The sequence below is a fragment of the Anabas testudineus genome, chromosome 5 (assembly GCF_900324465.2).
Source record: "Anabas testudineus chromosome 5, fAnaTes1.2, whole genome shotgun sequence".
Lineage (NCBI taxonomy): Eukaryota > Metazoa > Chordata > Actinopteri > Anabantiformes > Anabantidae > Anabas > Anabas testudineus.
Window position 1 is genome coordinate 13,728,101 of NC_046614.1, and position 22,786 is coordinate 13,750,886.

A 22,786-nucleotide genomic window follows, 5' to 3' on the forward strand; every position below is an offset into this window, starting at 1 on the left:
CAAACCTAAAACTTAAATTAGTCTGGCAATGTGAAGCTTTGTGACACAACTGAAGCAACTTTGAGTGTAAAATTATAGATATCAGCAAACAAAATGCACATAGATACTATTAATAATGAGAGTAAGTGTTATAATTAGAATCACATATATGAAGGTCAGCATGAAAGATAAATACGATACAATGATAAGATAAATGCAACACAATCAGAATCTGGTCTCATAAACTCTTTAATTCATACAGTATCAAACTGGGTTTTATAAAATAAAACAGCAAATGCATTAGGTGCAAAAATGTTACACTGACTGCAGTATAAAAATTACAGAAAAGACACCTGGAAACAAGCCTGAAATAATCCTCCAACACATGAAATCCAGTGTTTAATACTGAGAGCCTCATGTTAAAGTCTCCAGCACGGGGTAAGATGGGGTCCGGTGCGTCTCATCCAGTTGCCCATAATTCCGAGCAGCGTCCCCTTTGGTTGGTAGGATCAGTAGTTATCTTCCCATTGGAGGCTTCATCGTCACGATGAAGGCGGACAATGGTGTCCACACAGTGTGTGTCAGGGGAGGCTGAGGGTGCCGCCTAAAAGCGTGTCGGCTTATTACGTGTTGTTGCTAGGGGCGTGGGATGTACCGTGACATATTCTGCTTGTTGGAAACCTGGATGTTATCACGTTCAAAAAGGACCACGGTCGCATCAGATGGACGGAAGATTTCGCTGAGATCCGCCTGCTCCAACCTGAGGGAAACAGTGCCGCATTGGGTTTAATCTGATAAGCGCCTGTGAGCTCGCTGCTCTCTCCGCCACAGGACCTCATCCCGGAGAGGAGAGGCAGCCTGCGCGCAAAAGTCCCAATGCAGGGATGTTGAGGTTACGCATGTTACAGCTGACACACATCTTCACCCAGAACGACTGCTGTTTCATTGCATCAGCCTGATCCCGGTCGAGCAGAGTTTACATGGGGATGACAGCTGCGCACTCGGTCTTCCCGTGATGTGTCTTTGGAAGGATTAGTTCGTGCCGCCGCTGAAACATCCCGGCTTGTCCGCTGTAGGCCGGTGACCTGTCTGCAGGACAAGCCTCGTTTTGTTGCCTCCTGTGCGCTGGAGTGGGGACCTTATGCACTGTGGAGGAAAGTGTTTTTTTTTTTTTTGTGAGCTCATAGGTTGAACTGGCAATGACATCAGGCTTAACTTGAACAGCTGTGTGCGCTGTACTGCAGCAAGGTGCACCGCGGCGTGAGGAGGCGAGGAGCAATGCACGCATCGTGCGAGCTGGTCATTTTGTGGGGATGTCCTGTGTCCTGAACCAATCCGAGGCAGGAGGCCGTATACCCTGAGCTGGCGAACTGCGTCACTGCAGGTAGGCAGCAAACTCTCCCACCTCCAGGAGAGTCATGCTCATCAACTGCGAGTGTTTAACCATTCAGCGGGGATGAATTCCGCGGACGATTCAAGCAAGGATCCGTCACTGGGATCCACATTTTCCTCAGCACCCAATTTAGACTCGGACATTAATGCAAACGCATGCAGGCCCATTTATGAGAACGGGACAGACCACAATGTCAACTTACAAAACGCAGCCCTGCGAGGAGCGAGTGACCCCAGCGCCTACCCCTCCACAGACTACCGGGCGTTGGTCCGCCAGAGGTTCATCCGGCGGAGTTTATGGGTCTCTGACTCAGAGGAGCAGGGTGTGGAGACGCAGGAGTATGTCAACAGCACCCCGGTACTCAACATTGACCTGCGGACTATCATTGATCGGAGTCGAACCCGGGTTCTGCAGGGAACCCGCCTGGGCCTCCAGGAGACCTCCGACGCGGAGAGCCAGGTGGAGCTGAAGGACGGCGCCGCAGAGAGCATCAGCGCCGAGGAGGAGAAGAGAGACCGGGGAGAAACCGAGCCCAAGGCAGAGGTTGGGCCTTCGGATGTCACAGGTAAGGCAGGAAGTGACGAGAACGAAGAGGAACCCGGGATGAAGGCTGTGTCCACCTCACCTGGGGGGCGCTTCCTCAAGTTCGACATTGAGCTGGGGAGAGGGTCCTTCAAGACGGTCTACAAAGGTCTGGACACCGACACCTGGGTCGAAGTGGCGTGGTGTGAACTCCAGGTGAGTTCAGTCTCGAGTCCAATAAGTTAAATGCCAGGACCTCTGGTGAGTTTCTAGCTGGCATCATTTGCTCCAGGAGATAACTGGGGGGTCTTCACCAGTCTGAAGCTGAAACAGAGAGTCTCTAATAGAGAGTATCAGGACAGGTCAGGTGTTGTCAGGGTGTTCTGTGTAGTAGCTATTTGTTGTCAGCCCCACTTCATTCTGAGTCACTCTCAGATAATATATAAGAACCATGTCAGCTTCAGGGTAAAATCAATGAAGCAGTTACTGACATCTGTGTCACCTATTGATGACAGATTAAAACAAATCTAAATATCATTTCTGTAAGTATGAGCTCATGTTGCTGTTTTGTACACGAGATGTTTCACCTCGTTCATTTCCATCATGTTTTTGTGAATGAGTCACCACTGAAGTATTTGTTCTCACTGGAGAGCTGTATTGTTACACTGCATACAGGAAAGGAAACGACTCGCTCGCTCGCTCGTGTAGCTTTGACTTTTTATCAGCGCCCACGCGTTCCACCAGCTTTCCCATCATGTAGGTTTGTGTGATCCAGCTGCAGCAACGTGATTGTTTCTGAACTTACAAAACAAATGAGAGGCCTCAGAGGTACAGGTGGCATTAATCTCCTTGTTCTCGGTGCACTGCTCTTGACTTACAGTTCAATTGGATTTCTCATGTTGCATCTAGAATTCATCCCTGATGCCCAGTCAGCATTTAATCTGGAAGACCCTTTATTTAGTCAGAATTTTAAAAAAGCGTTAGCCGGGGCTAATATACAGCAAGCACTTAGCATCACAGCAGTGACAGCTTGCTGTATCACTAATCTGTGTATGTGGTAATCTAATGATGAGTTTAGACACAATCCATGTGATATACAGATTAACCTGCAGTCTTGCCCTTTCAGGGCTTGCAATGTTGCCAAGCTGTTGTACTCTGTCCATGGCAATTCCTACCTCTCTATTCTGATTTATATTTTCCAGAACAACAGAGGCATGGGCACGTTTTACAGAATATAGTAAATATACAGGTGTATAATAATATATACATATGATTTCAACAAAGTAAAAGTTTCTCTCTCTTTGTTAAAATGTCTGATATGTGAATGTGTCAAGTTTCCTGTTTGCAGTAGTCACAGCATCTTTGCATGTCTGGAAATATATCTTTTAAGTTTGTCCTAGTCATGTTTATAATGCTATTCTGAATTCCTGTAAAGATTTAATGATCAGCTTACTTTGCTGTTGCTTGTTGCTGGTACTTGTAAATTGTTCAGTAAAAGCCAAGAACAAACTCTTAGACTGAGTCGGCATCTCAACATGATTTTTGGAACTTTTAATCTACATTATATTACCATGAAAAAATAACATTAGTGAGACAAGACTCTGCAGCATGACTTAATGGATTTAGTGCGGCTTCCGAGTGAACAAAGCTGATGCTTTTTTAGTCTTCCTACTCTTGCAGAATCCAAGAGTTCAGCATAGCAGACCTGAGGGAATTAGTAAAAAAAAAAAAAAAAAGAAAAAGCCCAACTCAATCAGGTTGAAACACTGAATTAAATCGCTGTTATGCTGTGCTTATCTCACGGCTCCCATTGGAAATACACAGGTCTGGATTCCAGTGTGTCAAAGAACACAGCTGACGTTTGGCTTATTCTCTATTTGATGTTAGTGCAATAATAAACATGGAATGAGCTTAATTTAGTTGTGAAGCCTCAATCAATCCTTCTACACGTCAGCAGAGTCTGCTGACGTTCACAGGGAAAAGAAGCTCTGTTGGAGAAATGCACATGAGATGCACCAAAACAAGGCCTGGAGTAATGTAAAATAACAGGTCTGTACCCGTGGAACTTGTATTTAATAAGAGTAGTCGATACAGTGTTGGATATATGGAAATGTTTCAGGAAATGTTGAATCTCAATTAGGGATTTATAGCCTTTTAAGCTGTTTTTAAGTTATTCTCGTTATCTGTCGAGAGAGAATCAGTCCACCAGTCATATTCTACATTATCATTAACAGGAGTTTAAATAGAAAGTGAAACCCTTTAGATAAAAGACCTAAAAGACCTGTATCGTGAATAATGATCTCTGCGGGTACTGTATGTGCCTAGTATTTGTGTGCATTTGGGCCTGTGTGGTGTCTGAGCGGGTTCTTAGGGGAAATCTAGGATGATTCAACCATTCTGTCCCCGGAGATGAGGCCTTGCCCTTCAGAGCTTTTGTGCCTGTGTGGGTCTCTCACAAAATGCTGCTTTAACTCAAATGCTGTACCCTTACTGTCTGTATACGGTGTGTGTTTAGGGGTAAAACTAAGAATGTCAGCACAGAACTGGATGCTCATAGGAGGATTTCTAGATCAGATTTGAAGAAGAGCTGGTGCCTGGTGTTTAGCAGGCCAGACAGCTAGTTTTTGTAACTACTTGTCCTTAAAATGGTGAAAAAGCATTTGCTGAGCACATTTTCTGAATTTAGGAAATGATGTACAACACATTCAGATCTATCTCACTGTTGTATATGATTATTTGTCTTGTGTAATGGCATAATAATGAATACAATATGTAAATTTACACTAGAGTGGTATTACCAGACAGATGCGTCTGAGGAGTGAATCCTGCTGATGCAGCCCTCTGCACCAAGACCAAGAGAGAGAGTAGAAAGGGAGAGGGTGGGTTCCGCTAAGAGCAGCATGTAAGACGTATATTTGATACACAGCAAAACACAAGTTCTATATTTATATTAATTGCAGTGCAGTATCCTAAGCACTCCATAAATGCAAATATTAAGGCTGCAATTGTAGTTTTTATTGTTAGAAATGAAGTATCAATAAGTGCCACACCCTGCTTAGAGCTCATCTCTGCATTGTTTCTTTTAATAATCGGTTTGTAACTTTCCAGAAAATTGGACCGTATGGACAGAGAGACAAGGCAACACGTAATGTTTTCCTTCTCAGAAAGAATCCCAATTATGAAAGTAGCTGAAGCAGGAGACGTATCCCTCATATTGCTTCATGTAATGTTAGTCCGCTGCCTGAAGACACTGTAGGCAGCGGACTGCACAGATCTGATTCCCATCAGTCAATAATCAATGCAGAGAGATCAATAGTAGTTTATTGTGATTCACAAACACTGAATGCACACTCGCTGTTCAAGCGTATCTGTGGAGACAGTAGGAGATCTGGAGTTCATGTAGCATTTCTTGTGGCTAAAGCCATCGCTTGTATCAGCCATGCTGACTGGAGAAAAACAGAAATGTAGAGAATGTTCACTGTCAGCTGTTTTACTATTTATACAACAGTTCAGGGACTACAGGGGCCAAAATATTGATCTAGCCTCCACAGATTTACTTAGTTTCATATACTGATAGATGTAAACCGTAGAATTTTCCTAATGTTTTAGGCTTTGTCTTTGGAAACTATTTATTTGCCCGTCGATGTACACATCTGACATTTACATTTTAGAAATATTTCATGTGTATCTGCTGTGCTAGATGTATTGTGTCTCTGCATTACAACACCAGAAAGAAAACACTGATACTGATATGATTCAGTCCCTCTTTCCTCCTCCACCACCTCTCAAACTTGTTAAAATTGGACAAATTGTTCACTACTGGAGCTTGTCCTCTGATAAGGCTCCACAACACTGGACTAAAAATGAATTATCTTTCTTTATTCCTTCTAGGAGCGCAAACTGTCTAAAGCTGAGAGACAGAGGTTCAAAGAGGAAGCAGAGATGTTAAAGGCGCTCCAGCATCCCAACATTGTGCGATTTTATGACTTCTGGGAGTCACCTGTAAAAGGGAAGAAGTGTATTGTTCTGGTGACAGAGCTAATGACCTCAGGGACATTAAAAACGTGAGAGTCCGTTTTTCTATAATTATCTTCATTTGTATGTGGACATATCTTGAAATGCTGCACATCTGAGCTAATCTCCTATTCAGCTTTATACTTCACTGTAAAACAACAAATTCTGTTGCTAGAAGCCAGTTTAAACGCAGCCTCACAGTAATAACGATTGTTAAATCTGACGCCAGAGCATGTGGAGACTGAAATTCCAAGAAATTGTTCATATTACAAAAAAAATATATATATATACATATATATATATATATATATATATATATATTTTTTAAGTCCTGATATATATATATATATATATATATATATATATATATATATATATATATATATATATATATATATATATATATATATATATCAGGACTTAATGAAAAGAACAATTAACCCAACATACTATTTGGGCTACACAATGGGAATAAGTATTCAGTCAGTCAAAATGGGGAGATTTATTTAAGAAGACAATAATCATCAGAGACTCATATTAACTTTGTGTTTGCAGTGGATTCTTAATGGCAGCAGTTACAATTATCAACAAAAAAATAGCTAACTGGAAACATTTAAACAACACAGAAAATGTTGACATGCCAATTTAAAAATGCCCAGCCATTGTGCTTTGACGGGCAACTGAAATACTTTCATAGTATAGTTATGGTATTTTCTCCTCCTACAGGTATTTGAAGCGCTTTAAGGTAATGAAACCTAAAGTTCTTAGGAGCTGGTGCAGACAGATTCTTAAAGGTCTTCACTTCCTCCACACGAGGACCCCTCCAATCATCCACAGGGACCTCAAGTGTGACAACATCTTCATCACGGGTCCCACAGGCTCTGTCAAAATTGGAGACCTGGGTCTGGCAACGCTGAAGAGGGCTTCCTTCGCTAAAAGTGTTATCGGTTAGTCATCAGCTAGTCGGCAAAACACTGTGTAACACTGTATTTATTTAAATGGCACTGAAGAAAGAGGTGCCAATACCAAAATTCAATTCAAGTCAATTCATTTTTAATTATTTAATTATTTTTAATTAATTATCCATCACACCAAAAGGTCAAGGAAAGGCAAGTATTGAAGCTGGGGGCTGTAAAACCAAAAGAAGGAGCTGAGACACACCAAAAAGAGCTGAGGAGAGCTGTAGAGAGGGGTGACTGCTCTCAATTGAATAAGTACTTGTTCACAACAACAACAGTGTCCACTCAATCTGCATAAATCATCCAAAGTGTGTTTTTTTTCTTTCCTCTGTCATTTGAATAATTAGAAAATTCTTGGTATCATTATCTATCAGCCGGATTAAATTCCATTCCTTAATGCTGCTATTGATTCTACTGAAACACTGATAACTGTGTGCAAGTTCATCATTTATCATTTCTCTCTCTTTTAATTCTCCAGGAACCCCAGAGTTCATGGCCCCGGAGATGTACGAGGAGCACTATGATGAGGCGGTGGATGTCTACGCCTTCGGCATGTGTATGCTTGAGATGGCCACCTCAGAATACCCCTACTCTGAGTGTCAAAATGCTGCACAGATCTACCGCAAAGTCACCAGTGTGAGTTAACTTTCATAGCTTCGCCTCCGTCATTGCTATTACAAAAGTTTCCCACCAACACCAGACACAGTTTGGCCAGTGTGTGACAATGTTGGAAATAATTACTATTTTCAATAGATGTTTCACTGTGAAATCTTTGAAATGTGGCAATGATCTCATTTAGCCAAAGTCTTAAGCTTTCCATTACAACCAGTACTCAATTTATGGTAACAAGACTATTGCATGTAACCTTTGCTCTAGAAATATCTAGCTAAAATGCTAAAAAGATTCAGCAATGTAACTCAGAAATGTGCATTGCACTGTAATATACAAGGATATCCAAAGTAGGGTAGAATTAGCTTTTAATTTGTAAGAGGAAGTTTCCGAGGTCCTGCTTTAACCAATGAATTTTAATTGACTCCTAAAATTAATCACTTGTATTTGGTTTTTGCAGTTTGATTTATCCCTTATCTAATAATCCTAGTACTCCAATACTCCTCCATGGCAGTAGCTCATTAATTACGATAGGTGAGACGTCTTGAAGGAAATAAAGTGTTTTGGAGTATCTGTAATTAATGTTACTTGACAGTTCCTCTGTTGCAGTTGAGACCTTGATGAATGTTAATGCTGGCTTGTTTTGCAGGGGGTCAAACCTGCCAGCTACGGTAAAGTCAGTGACCCAGAAATCAAGGAAATAATCGGGGAATGTATCTGTCATAGATGGGAAGAAAGGTAAGTGGAGCAGGACCTTAGTGTCTTAGGGCTCAAGACAGATTTAGTGTTTCTGTTTGTTTGTTGATCCTTACCTTAACACTGTGTTGTTTTGTTTCTTTTTCTAAGGTTTAATACCTGTATGTAGCTGTAGTATGTAACACAGTGGTTTGTGTGTTTTGTGAATTGTCAGATTTTACTACCGTGACCTGTGACAGTGCAGATCAGTGTTTGTTTTTGTATTTCCTGCAGGTACTCCATAAAGGATCTCCTGAACCATGCATTCTTTGCAGAGGATACAGGCGTGAGAGTGGAGCTCAATGAAGAGGACGATGGGAAGAAATCATCTATTGCCCTCAAGCTGTGGGTTGAGGATGCAAAAAAACTGAAGGGGAAATACAAGGACACTGGAGCCATTGAATTTACTTTTGACTTGGTGAATGAGGTCCCAGAGGTTGTCGCCCAAGAAATGGTAACTAATTACTTTGATTACTGTATTAACTGAATTTAAACAGACAGTGGTTTCTGTAAGCTGTGTGTTGTTTGTTTCATTATTAAGTTTTACTGTGCAGTTTGAGCTCTCAAACTAGGCTAGCTAGCTATCCCACTTTTTTCCACAAGCTCTTTTGTCAACTCAGTTATAGATATGGAAAATATTAAGTTTTGATTGACTGACGGTAAAATCATGCATTAAATGAGTTATAAATAAATGGAAAAACTGGATGCTGATTGGAGCAGATCTTCTGTAAAACTGTGCTATATGCCTGAACTGTCTTTACTTTGCAGCACAAGTTTGGGTCCTTTTAATTAGATAGTGTCTGTAATGAGGGGCTTGAGGCGTGAAATGTACTTGAGTGAACCTATAGGTGGTCTATGCTCTTCTATGCAAAATTAGACATGAATCTGAGTAAAGGACAATTCTGTTCTTTTGTCGAGAGATTGCAGCAAGTGTGGAATTACCACCTTGTATTGATCTGCAGCAACCCAACTACCTGTGTCCCATAGGTGGATTCAGGTTTTTTCCTGGAATGTGATGTGAAGATAGTTGGGAAGTCCATACGGGATCGTGTGGCTCTCATCAAATGGAGGAGAGAACGGACTGTCTCACCAGGAGGTGCTGAGGTACCTGTGAAAAAAACGCAGCAAAACCTACTTCAGGTTCCCAGCACCGGTATTCCACAGACAGCAACATTAGCTACAACAGATTATGAAGACCAAGAAATGGAGCAGCAGACCCTGATCTGCACTGTGCCAGCAACCACGTCAACCACATGTGAGAACCGCAAGCAGAAACACACATATCATACAAGCTTTAGTTTCTAGTGAACCATCTAATCACTGTTTACACTAACTCATCCTTTAACAAGTAGTAACACAGACTCAAACTTAAAAAGGTTAAATTAACATTTATGAATGTGAAGGAGAAACACAGAAAAAGTGACTGCAGTATCTGAATAAGACGTGCTTTTGCATTTTAATGAGATGCTACTCCTCTGTCTTCTCTCCCTGTCCTTCATTGTCTGTCCTTCCTGCACAGAGCATCGTGGTGAATTATAATGTTTAATCACTCTGTTGTTACAGCTGAAAGTGAAGTGAGCTCTACCGTGCAAATAGATGATCTAAACAGTCATCAAAATGGTCCCTACCAGTCGCCTCCAGAGCCCATTTCCACAGCTCAGACAGTCTACAGTCCTCCTGCACAGGCCGACCCTCAACTGCAACAGGGGTCCTACCTGCAACCCACAGCACAGGCCTCACATGAAAACTACACCCAGGCATCCACGCAGATGCACCAGGGAACCTACCGGCATCCCACAGGTCAGCTGCATCCTGGGGCCTATCAACAACCTGCTGCACAACTGCACCAAGGGCAATATCAGTCCGTGAGTGCAAGCATATCTTATATCTGTGGCACATTTCTTAAGTCTTTAGTTTTGTTTTCTGAAATAACAACAAGATTTGTATTTCTTTTTCAATGGAACCTAATCAGCGTCACTACAGTGATCCATTTGTATGCTGTGACAACCTGCTCATCACTGAGAGCACAGTGTGTTTTAGACGTGGAAGTGCCTCCCTGCTTGAGATGTTACAGTGTAGGAAACATCCTCTCACTAAGACAATGAATCCCAGCCCCTGCCCATTTCCATCGCAGGATCTGGCTTCAACAAATGTCCGAGATGTATCTGTGCATGGCACAGACTACCTATGCTGTAACTCTGCCCAGAAACCCTCATTGTTATCACCTCACTTGTCCTCATATCAGCACTCTCATCATGACTCAGCAAGTCATTTCAATTCTTCTCTCCTTCCCAGTAATTTACAACCTCCCTCAGAGCGCCGTCTGAGCATCACTAGCAGCCCACAGGCTCATCACCACTGCAAGGCTTGCATGTCTGTCCTTCTGAGAGATAGAGATAGGACAAAAGGAGGTGGATCTCTGGGACACACACATGTACACTCTTTCCCCACATCGACTCAGTTTACTCCAGTCTCTCTACCATCAAACAGTCAAACATATCCTTTGACCTCACCTTTACATCTCTGCTCTGCTTCACAAGCTGTGCTCCCACGGAGTTTGTATGAAGGTGGAGACCTCACTCTTCTCGACCACTGTCTCCATCACATTGTCGGTCGCAGAACCAGTTCTCCCACCCTAACTGAGAGGGCAACTAGTCATCCATTGCACAGCCACGCTGTGGTTGGGAAAGCTACCTCTTCAGGAGTTGAGCATATAGACAAGAGTCATAGCCTGGATGTCCCACTCTTCTGTAGCTCAAATCTGGACAGGAAGCTGCAGTTATTACCAAATGACAGCAAACGCAGACCAAATCCACTGGTAGGTTAGTAAAAGGAGACTTCATTTAGGCGTTATACTGCTAGAGCATCGGCCTTCTGTATCATGACTCTGCCAGCTGCTTTGTTCCTCTGGCCTCTTCATTAAGATAGCAAAGTGCATCGGCAAGTCCCCGCTCCCATGCTTTATCCACAACGAAGTTTAGTTTCTGGTCTTAGATTTAGATAATGCGAGATGACAGCATATAAAATCAGAATGTATGGCTGTGAACATGAAGGGTGGCTAATGATAGATTAAAGCTGTAATTTACTGTTTCTATTTCAGCTTTCCTTGATGAACTTTCCCAGCTGCAACCATCTCTCTCTCTCTCTCTCTCTCTCTCCATCTCTCTACTTTTTTTGCTTATGACCACGCTCGCTTTTACATACTGACCATTTGACCTTGAGCTTAATTTTTGTAGCAAATGTATAAATGTAAATCTTCTGTTGCATATTATACGATGTCTAAATACAGGGTCCAATAAATGACTTCTCCTGTGTTTCCGACAGACAGTTTCTGCTCCAGCTACTCCAGCCCCTACTGTGCACCAAAGCAGACCGACGGCACAGAGCTTCCCAGCTGCAGCTCCTCTACAGACACAGCTTACAGTCCAGCCCAGTCAGGACCAGGTACTGTGTGCATCTAACTGTGATGGACCCTGGCAACAGTCGTAGTGAGACACAAAAAGCAAAACTGGGAGACCGATTTTTAAATGCCATCTATTGTGTCCTACGCTGAGCTGGCCAGATCAAAATGTATAAATATTTGTTGGGATCCTCTGTTACTGATATGTCAGCTACTCGTTGCTGGTGTCGATGCGGTGAACAGCTACAACAAAATTAAATTATATATATTAGAAATAGAGGTAAATACAATAAAAACAACTTGCTGGCTGCTCTAAGCCAATTAGTAGAGTTTAACTTTAACTTTAACCTTAACATTAACTGTATAGTTGGTATGTATTGCCAACTACTGACTATGTAGCTGAACCAATAACTAAAATATGCAAACAAACAGGAATCTAATGTGTAATTTAATTGCACCAACTATCCAGTGTCAGACTACACATATGACAGTTGTATGTAAGGTTTGTAAAAGGCACCTCTGATTTCCCCCCTTTTACATGCTTCATTATATACTGTATATATATGTTTATATGTGTCTGTGAATGGCTTTTTATGCGGTATGTGTTTCCTTTCCATTTGTTTTCCCAACCTTTAGTGTCATCTCCAACCAGCTGCTGTCCTGCCCCAGGTAGAGCCATCACCTTTCAGAACGTACTGCAGGCTACACTACATACATTGCAAACCACACAAAATAATATAATCATACTGTTCACTGCGAAGTCTCTTGACTTGCACCTCAACATTAAAGTGGCACTTTTACACTACAACATTTTGTCGAATTAATAGAGAATTAGTATATATATTCATCACAGTGATATTTTTTAGTCTAGATGAAACATGATTGATTTCCTTTCTTAGCTATCTACCAGTTTTGCCCAGTCAGTCTCAAGTGCTCCTCCTCCACTCCTGCCCCTGCAGATCAGCACACAGGTGCGCTGTGGTAGAAAAACAAGATAAACATCCTATAAGACTTAATACAGGTTACAGGATCCAGTAATTCATAAAGGGCCTGTGTGAATCTCATTTTTATTGACTTTTTGTCACTGTTCATTTTATATCCATTTTCCCTTTTTCTTTCCCAGTTTCCCTCACCATATCCTGCTGTTCAAACGGGGGTCTACAAACCCCCTCCATGCTCCCCAGCTCCTCTGCCATCTGCCTACAGCAGCAGTGGTAGTGGCCCTTCTATGTCTAGCGCCTACTACTCTCCTTCACCCCACCGCCCCTCCCTTGCGCTGACCCCTCACATTGCCTTGCCCTTAATACCTACTCTTGGCACCCCTCAGACCCCACTGTCCACACCTCAGCATGTGCCCAGTGTGGCACTGTCTATTCCACTTCTTGCCATGTCCCCTGTAGTGCCCCAGCAGCAGGGTGGTCCTCCCACATCTCAGCCAAACCTTTCTAGCTTCCATACCAGCCATTCCTTACCTCTCTCCCAGGTACAACCCACCCCATACCCCCCCCCCCATCCTGAGCAGGAACTGGCTGAACAGCCTGTCCAGGTGAATATTTGACTCAGTTCTCCCTGTAATGCTTGGGTCTTGGAAAATGTGTAATACTAAGGCAACAATCTGTCTTGGTGTAATGCATGCAAAGTGTGTGTTTGTGTGTTTTTAGGTGAACAATATTTATGTTAACTGATGTAGAATTTCCTAAATGTCCTATTTCTTCCAGGTACAGACAATTGCTCCCCAGGGGAATTTGGGAGAGGTTCAGCTTTTGGCTTCGATCCACCCTGTCGTACCCGCAGTTCAGACTTCACTGTGGAGAAGCGGGGCAGATGCAGAAACCACTTCAGCTCGTCTAGACTTATCTGTAGCTGCCACGGTTCCCGCCTCAGTCCCAGGTCAACCACCAGTCTCTGCATCCAGTCCCACTTTTGAACTTCCAAAAGCCTCATGTACAAGCTCAGACACATTTTCTGTCACTGGTAAACCCCAATTCTCAGTCCCAGATTTGGTGTCCGCCCCAGCCAGTGTCACTCTGCCAACCTCAGTCCAAGCTGCAGACCCCTCTCTTGCTCCAGTTCCTGTTGCAGCTTCAATTCCGGCCGCAGGTCTGCAGCCTGCTGGCATCCAGACAACAGTGCCAGTGCCCGAGCATGCCAGCCTGGCCATAACTCAGCAAAACCTTGAAACGACATCTGTATCTAGCACCCTGCAACAAGAGCCCCGTGTCGAGGTAGGAATAAAGCCAAATGTTGCACCTTTTCTTTTCCAAAAAAATCGAATTGTTACTTAGAGAACAATTGGAAACAATTACAAACTACCTCCATCTTCAAACCAGTGTCTCAGTTTCAGTTTAAAATAAGCTTTTAAGGCCTTTTAAAATTTGATTTTATAAAAATAAAATGTTTACCATATTACGTAACTGATTTGCATCTGTCATTTTTCTTTGTCTTCAGGATGTGCTTCAGGACAAACCAGTATCTTTACCCAGCTATGCTTATGACAGGTGTGTCTTTACAGATTATGTTTTTATAACTTAATGTGATGAAAATGTGTCATCAACCTAGTGGTAACGTTTTCTGTTTTATAGTCTCAACTCTGATGTGGCATCTGGTAAGGAAACAAGTGATGGCTATGACAGCTTGATTAGTGGAGCAAAGGGGGATGGGAAACCCAGGAAACACCACCGTAAGTCTGCGCGCACCCGTTCCCGGCAAGAAAAGACCAGCAAACCTAAACTGAGCATGCTCAATGTGAGTCATGGTGTCCTTTATGATAACTGAAGCTACAATTTCTTTCAGTCTTGATGTTTGTGATCAGAGTGTGTAACTGCTACCCACACAGGTCAGCAACACTGGTGATAAAATGGTCGAATGCCAGCTGGAGACTCACAACCACAAAATGGTGACATTTAAATTTGATCTTGATGGTGATGCTCCAGAGGAAATAGCCACTTACATGGTTAGTTCTACCTTTTAAGGTTTGTTGTATTGTTTTATCTGTTGGTCATATTTGTGACACAGTTTAACATCTCAAAACATCTTTGCCAACAGGTTGAGAATGGCTTCATCCTACTGGTAGAAAAGGAGATCTTCATTGACCAGCTAAAAGATATTGTGGATAAAGCTGAGGACATGCTCAGTGAGGACCTGGAGGGGGAAGGGGCCTCCGCCTTGAGTTGTAGTCCTCAACAAGGCCAGATTTCTGAAGGGCTAGCAGGGGAGGTAAGATGGGAAAGATGCAGATAAGAATACAGGCACTACCAGCGTTATATCCATGGACATATAAATTCAGACGTATACAAATAATAATAATAGTATCTGTTGCTCTGCAGAGTCAGCAGCCTGGAGGACCTCAACCTGTCTATCAGCAGAATGGTAAAAAAAAAAGCCTGTTCCTTGTAGATCCTGTTTATGTAAGTCATATCCACTTGTAAATACATGACTGGTAACTATGTGAACTCTTGGATTGGAGTTCTTCATACAGGAAAGAGATGGTTCATAATTTGCCCTGTGGAGGAGACACCCACATCCAGCCAGGAGACCCCATCAGAAGGCACAACTACGCAGTCACCTGGGAGTTCAGCCACAGCCCAGCCTGCTGACAGTGGCACTGCAAGGCCATCTGCATCCAGAGGTGACATTGTTTCTATAGAGCAACATCAGCACAATGTCTGACAGCTTCATGGAATAATAGCACAGCTCTGTGGCAGCTGAATGAAATGCAGCCATCAACTCATACTGGCAATTGTTAACTTTGGTAGAAGATATAATGTAATAAAAGTAACAAATATTTCAATTATGTATTTTTTTTAATTGTCAGTTTCTTAATTTTTTCTTCCTGCAGAAGAGGGGTCATCCTCCACAATGTCAGGTGGAAGTGGAGGCTTCTCCTATGATGTCTATGGATTCTGTAGCCCTCCAATAATGTCCAACATAGATCCCCTTCTCTTGGCCACCCTGTCACCTCCTGTGTCTGCTCCGCCAACGCTTCAGTCTGTGTCATCGGTGGAGCCTGTAGGCAGCTTGGTGCCGTCCAGTGTCCATCAGGCTCAGCCAACCAGGGCCCAAACCTTACCTCACACATCCCAACATACATCTTTCCCAGTGGATGAGTCACAGGAATCCCCTCTAGCCTCCATCTCCCCGACCCATGCTGGTCAGCAGATGCCCGATATGACATATCCCGTTTCTCTGGCTGAAGAGGTGCCCTTGCTGTCCTCTGGTCATGCCTTTGTCTCTGGACGTGAGTGGCTCACAGAGTGGTTCCCCCCTCACACCTCTTCCACTCCAGGAGCCAGGTTCAGCCAAAGAGCCGCTCTCTGTATCCTACGCCTCTGCAGCACGGAGCGAGCGGCCGCAGCAGCCCGTGGTGCTCCACCAGCCTTTTTCCAGTGTGGGAGGGACCAAAGTGTCCTCAATGCCCCAGAGCCCAGCACCATCTCAGCACGGTGCAGGGCCCAGTGAGTCAGATGGTGAAGGTCGGCTGGGCCGTGGGGGCTTTGTAGACAGCACCATTAAAACACTGGATGAGAAACTAAGAAACTTGCTCTACCAGGAATACGCTCCCATGTACCCATCAGGCAGTGCTGCTGAAACACCAGGATCTGGCACTGAGTACATCCAGTCTCCTCCTGGTCCAGACAGTGCCACAGGAGGTTCAGGAAACAGCACACCAGGGCCAATGGGGGAGGGACGCTATAGGGCAGGAGAACAGTTAGTAAGTAAGACCCAAGATTCAGATTTCAGATTATTTAAACTTTTCTTATTTTGTATTGTTGTTAACAAAACGTTTACATCATCAAAACAATAATTTAGAGACAGTTACTGTGTAGATGTAGTCTATGCATTAAAAATAACATCATAACATATTGCATAGTGGCATATTGCATCTAATTGGGCAGTATTAACATTCCCACATTTTTATCATCATTATATTTTTGAAAATATTTGCAGGATAGAAAAGGCAGCATTCAGTGGCACAGTACCTATTGTTTTACATATATTGTTTGATATATTGACTAATTCTGTCCATATATATTGTGATCTATATCAATATATATATCAATATATATATCTATATCAAATGCCTTTTGGATTTATGGAAATACATTGAAAAACCTAATTTTAGTGCCATAGTAAGACTTCATGAGTCTTTTTTCCTCTCCTCATTGAGCTTAAGAAACTCCTTCCCCAAGTTGTAGGCAATAATAACAGATTCCTGATGAGATTATGTTTGCATTGTAGTTTTTCTTATGCCTCTGTTTTGTTCATCTCTCAACCTGTCACCTTCATTAGCCTCAAATTCCAGAGAGAATGGATAGTTTGAGCACACTAAGTGACTCAGCTGTGTGTGGTATGTACAGCATACTCTAACCAATCTAACATACTGTAACTGGCATCATTAACTTGTAAAATCTTTATATCTTACTGTGGTATCCATTGTTCATTGTTCATTGTTGCAAATTTTTGCAGCTTCATTGTCAAGAAGACATGTTCCTCACTCTGCTTCTTGTTCTGGGACAAGAGGTAGATTTAAGGTAAGAAATGAGGATTTTGGTCATATTTGCTATTACAGAGGCATCGTAATTATATATGAATGCCCTGTTTATTCTGTGCTTTTGGCAGATAATATCTGTTCCTCCTGAAGTGGCCAATAGAAGAGATGTAAAACAAAGGAGCTGGAGTGGCGCTGCCTCACCAGCACACCCTGTTGGATGCAGCGGGGACCATTTTCAGGCTGAGGGCATGGCAGCCTCCACCACAATCGGACGTTTCTCTGTGATTAGCACTGAAGATGACATTACACAGAGGACACGTTGCAGCCGCTACTCTGCCCCACCTGATTTCTACCTGGACACACCTCCTTCAATGGCCAAGCGTGGCTCTTTGCCCCGCGCATTGACCTCCACCTCTGTACCCGTGGATGTCACGGTGCATGCGCGCTTCCTGTCCTCGGACTCTGGGGCTGAAAGCAGCCCTGCAAAGCTGGCTCCTCCCACCCCATCTCACCATACTCGCTCAGAGCGCAGAGGAAGTGACCTCATGAAGAGAGCAGTGGCCTTCCTCCGTCGTTCAGGGCGCAGCAGCAGTGTGCAGAGCTCGGATTCACCAACCAGACATGGAGGTGTGCACGGCTCAGCCTATGCCAGCAGTGACAATGACTCAGAGATGGAAGACTCAGACATGAAGAGAGAACTACAAAGGCTTAGGGAGAAGTAAGTATAGCCAGTGGTTGACTTCTGCCTCATTTTGTGTTTTTATTTGAAAAGATTTTGTCACTAGCTTTAAGGTGACCTGTATATTCCTACCTCCACTCCTTCAGACATCTGAGGGAGATCTCTGAGCTGCAGGCGCATCACCGGGGAGAAGTGGAATTGTTGTATCGCCGGCTTGGCAAAGTCCCTCCCCCAGGCGTGGGTCTCTCACATGTTACACCACATGCTGGCCGTAAGAAGAGATCAAGCAAGCACAGGCTGAAGCCTGGGAAACTCCTCAGCCCTTTGGTTCAACAGTTTAGAAATGTCACAACAAAAACGAGTGACTCCAGCAGATCCAGTGAGTACCCTTTTGGAATAACCAGTGTTATAATTTGAGTATATACAGTAGAGAGCTAGGCGTACACCATTCTGCTTGTGTGTGTTCAGGTGGTGCTACAGGTACAGGTGAGCCCACAGTGAGTTTAAATGGCTCCCCAGCCAAAGGGTCTTTCCCCACTCACAGCAGGGCGAGGTCTTGCACCAGCCACCTTCCCAGCTCAACCTCAGAGCCTGTGCAGACTCAGCCCTGTTCGCTCAAGGGCTCGTTGTCTTCTGATAATATTTACGCTGGACTACATGGGAGTACTGGGACACAAGCTCCAACCAGACAAGGTGACCACCAGCCACACACAACAGAATATCCTAGCTGCACGGTCTTTTCACTGGCACTAGACTGTAAATATCTTTATCAAATGAGGCTGGGTATTTCAGTGTGTTCTCTGCTTACCTTGGTGTTTTCTTCCCTCTTTGATTATACTCCTCTACAGGCTGGTCTAATTACCCTCAACCATCTGAGAGAGTGACCTATAAATCCAGTAGCAAGTCACGAGCTAGATTTCTCAGTGGGCCTGTGTCTTTATCTATCTGTTTGTATCTCTTCTCTTCCTGCATAGCTTCACTTTTGTGTTGTCCATGTTTACTATTTCTTCTTTTTGTTTTTAGCTCACTAATATTTAAAAAACTAGTGTGCAACACTGTTGGGTTTTCTTTTGCCTCGTGTCATACTTATCACTTGTCTTTCTCTTGTATTTTTGCCTGCATAGAAAGATATTGTTTATTCGGTGTAAAGTTTATTTTGAATACATAAATACTTTTCTGTTGATTAGAGGGTTTGTGATAGTCCAAAATGTCGGACATCATAATAAGAAAATCATTTTACTTGTCATTTGACTTACTGTTTTCTATTTATTAGACCAGTTGCCTTTTTTTCTGAAGTCTAAGGTCTGAAGTCTCCCAGTTTTACCTTTGCTACAGTATTTATCCACCTTATAACACAAACATTTTTGAGACTTGAGACAATCTGCATTAGGAAAATTGACTTCTGCATGCTGCATGCAGCCTAACCGGCTATACATTTTCTAATCTCTCATTGATTTTTAACCTCTCTCTCTACTTTCTTATCTCAGTCTCTTGTACAGTCTGATACAGCATTTTGTTGTGGCTCTCGCCTGGGCCACCTGCATGACTTTGCTAAGAAGTTTACTGTCTTGTTTCAGGGGACTAATTGCTTTGTTTACCTATTTATTTATTAGTTTTTTTATTTGTTCTTTTGTTTTGTGGCAGTATTTAGCAGCTTTGGTTTGCACTGCATTATGTTATTAGTCATTATTAGTTATTATTATTAGATAATTTGCAGATCTTTTTTGCCTTATAGGGTCAACACTGAAGCGACTGTGTCTTGGCAAAGAGCGCGGCAGCAGTATGTAGAATTACAGTCTTTCATTAAATTTAGTTCATATTAAACAGCTTAATAAATTCAAGCTGACGTATGTCTTTTCAGGGTCTGCAGCTGCATCAGGGGCTTTCAGTCTATCACAGCAGCCTCCCACTGGTGCCACACCTCCTCCCCATCAGCCAGTGATAGGGCTCGCCCAAGCTCAGGCCAATAACAGCAACAACAAGACAGGCACATTCACTGGCACATCAATGAGTGTCAATGAAAACAACCTACCTGAGGACTTGCAACGACTGATGGACGACTGGTCCCAGGAAGTTCTTATTGTCACCCACCGACCACGCACTAACTCTCTAAGCATCAGCGGGCAACATCTGTGGGATCAGGCTTTGCCTCAAACACGTGGACAACAGGCCAGGGCTTCACATGTGAGTCTCATAATATTTACTGTATGTACTACTTTGTGTTCAGCCCTGTGGTCACAAGACTAAAATTTAGTTGCATGTACCAGTGTTTAGGTAATGCGACCTGAAGTTGTGAAGTTGTATTAGCTTGCAGAGCTTCTCAATCAAAACAGGAGGAATCAAATGTATTATTTGTAATTGAAATTACATAGCGAAATTAAAATATCTGGAATTTAATGTCATTTCTCTGTCATGGGCCCAACACAGAAATGCCCAGTTAACCTTGTCAAGCAGCAATTCACATACTACATGTAGTTTTTCTATTTGCCTACATAATCCATTTTCGTCTGTATAAATGCAGCCCATCATTGTTGGAAAGTTGAATGTCTGCCCCTGATTTAACCCTTTTAGGTATTATCATGGACAGCCTCAGGTCCAGAGGCCTGCACTTTGCCTGTTGCATGGCCTGACAGTCCCTCTACAAAGCCTCATCCCAGGTATCAGCTTCAATCTTCTGCTCCCTTCGGAGCCTTGACTTCTCCTCTATCTGTTCACCAGTGGCCTGGGCTGCTTTTCCCTCTCCCTTCAGGAATTTTTGCCTTTCCTGCTGTGCCCCCAGCCCAGGACACCTTCGGCCCAATTCCGACTCCATCACATAAGACACCGAACCCTAAAGCCAGGACTCTTTAACCTGAGTAGCATTGTGTCTTCCAACTCTGTTACCAAAAATAAATTATTAGTTCTAGTCAATCTTGCATATACTGTACATATCCAAGAAGCCTGTATGTAATCATATGTACATAACCGTCTCCATTCTTGAGTTTAATGTTTGATGTTGATTTGCACCAACATACCTCATGTCCATATTACAGTACATAATCATTGAGTGCAGTATAATGGTTGTGGTACATTTAAATATGTAGTTAGCCCAATCAGGCGTAACAGTGCAGATTCTTGTCATTGCATTTGTATGTACGTTGGCACTCATTGAATGTATACAATGTACGGTTCATCCCTGCTTTGCTGATATAAATTGTTCATGCTTGTGTTGCTCATGTCACCCCTATAGATAAGCTGCTGCGTGTATATATCAATTCTTGTTAGGCTGTACAGCTCCTGTCATCGTACAGTTAACATTAGATAACCCATAGGTTGGTGCTGCAGCTAGTATGTGTCTTAATCCAACACCTTGTTAGCCACCATCATGCTGTCACTGTGAAGACTTGGCATCCTGGTCACTAGGGCTGGTTGCTTTATTCTGCTCTCTCAGTCCAAGGATAGGTTTCATTTTTCATCTATGAAATGCTTCCAGCACAAGCGCTAGAAATATCCTTAAGAGGTTTGAATGAACTTGAATTTTATCTTCAGGTGAAAAAACACCTGTGAGAGTGCCTTGAATTGCAGTTTCAGTTTTCTGAAGAAAAGCATTTAGAATCAAAGCAGACACTAAATACTCTATATGTACTTTCACCTTCAAAGGTAAATTATGGGATTTGAATCATGAATGTGGACTGAAACATATGTGATTTAGCCTCCTAACATACTTAAACTCTATAATCTGGTCATGTTGCAGTTCATGTGATACCACTGATTGTAAAATAAAACTGTCCAAAACTGAGTTAGGTTATTTAATAATAAGGATTTTTACTTGTTCACTCATTTTTGTGGGATTGGTCTATCACCTGCACCACAGCCTGCATGAATACACTGATATTCTGAATGTGCACAGGTTGATGTGGTGAGTTACAGTAGGATACTATTTGGAGAAACTGGCACTGAAACCACATGACAAGGAGGGCTGAAGGACTCAACATATGAGTCAAAATCATAACCATCCCATACCTCTACTAATGCAATCTGTAGCTTTATATATTGTTGCCTTTGCAGTTTTTAAGAGATTACGGTGTGGTTGGTTGTTGTTTGATAAATGCTGATGATATGATGATGAAAAAAAAGTGAATTACTGAGAAGCCACAAATGTTAGACGTGATTTGTACAGTGTGTAGGTTTTCTAAATTATGTTAATCAGATGGAACCATCATAAGATCATCACTCTCATACAGCTAATTGTATTTATTAAGGCTGACTTAATTCAAAGATCCAACAGATTTAGTTCACCAATTTCAGTTCTTTATATTATAATATGGCCACAAACACTCAACTCTCAATACTTACTATTCTTGTATAACTTCTAGAATACCTTCTTAGAATACAACAAGTAAGAAGTATCTATAATGGATCAGTGCAATTTGTGCTGACTGAGCAGCAGTTATGATCCCTTTGTTTTTTTCAAACCACGACCCCTTCGATCTTTACATGCTGAAACAGATAAAGGGGGAATCAAACAATTTAGCATTTCACTTGGTCAAGCTCCAGAAACACTGGAACCCAAAATTAGCATAATAAAGGTCAGTATCATTGAGATTTTTCATTTTATAAAAAGCTTTTGCCAGAGCCACAGAAGACATTATGCAATGGTTTGCACAAGTAGTGAACCTTTTGATGAGTTAGCTTAGAGCTTAATGAGACATTTGGTGGAATCCTCATTGAAAATCCTTATTTGTTTTTACCGTGTGACAATATTTTTTATGTAAACTGAATTTCTGTCTCAAAGACAGAATTTATTCCATGAACATTTTTTCTTTTACATCTTCTATGCAGCTGTTTTGTTTGTGCTTTACACAGTAACTCCTGTCTCTCTGCTTGCAATAAAAGGTAGTTGTTTGATTGCTTTTGCCTGCTGCAACACAATTTCTCCGCACTTTCCTGAACTCATCAGATCAGTAGTCTTACAAAATAAAAAAAGTTTAAACTAAAGACAGAAATAATAAAATCATTTTTTGAA

The 22,786-nt window shown here is 42.5% G+C and overlaps 1 protein-coding gene across 1 annotated transcript; it reads left to right on the forward strand.

The window, feature by feature from the left end:
- Positions 1 to 641: 641 nt before the first annotated feature.
- wnk2 (WNK lysine deficient protein kinase 2) lies at positions 642 to 22,786 on the forward strand. Its single transcript, XM_026349461.1, is given in 29 exon segments — positions 642 to 2,110; positions 5,786 to 5,958; positions 6,635 to 6,855; positions 7,346 to 7,503; positions 8,126 to 8,214; positions 8,446 to 8,665; positions 9,199 to 9,466; positions 9,775 to 10,076; positions 11,536 to 11,655; positions 12,248 to 12,280; positions 12,735 to 13,157; positions 13,330 to 13,836; positions 14,060 to 14,109; positions 14,194 to 14,356; positions 14,448 to 14,564; positions 14,657 to 14,827; positions 14,938 to 14,980; positions 15,090 to 15,239; positions 15,450 to 15,811; positions 15,813 to 16,322; positions 16,901 to 16,958; positions 17,078 to 17,142; positions 17,231 to 17,820; positions 17,928 to 18,160; positions 18,250 to 18,474; positions 18,630 to 18,704; positions 19,517 to 19,561; positions 19,643 to 19,965; positions 20,353 to 22,786. Coding segments are annotated over 29 exon segments (6,648 nt in total). The 5' UTR covers positions 642 to 1,435; the 3' UTR covers positions 20,632 to 22,786.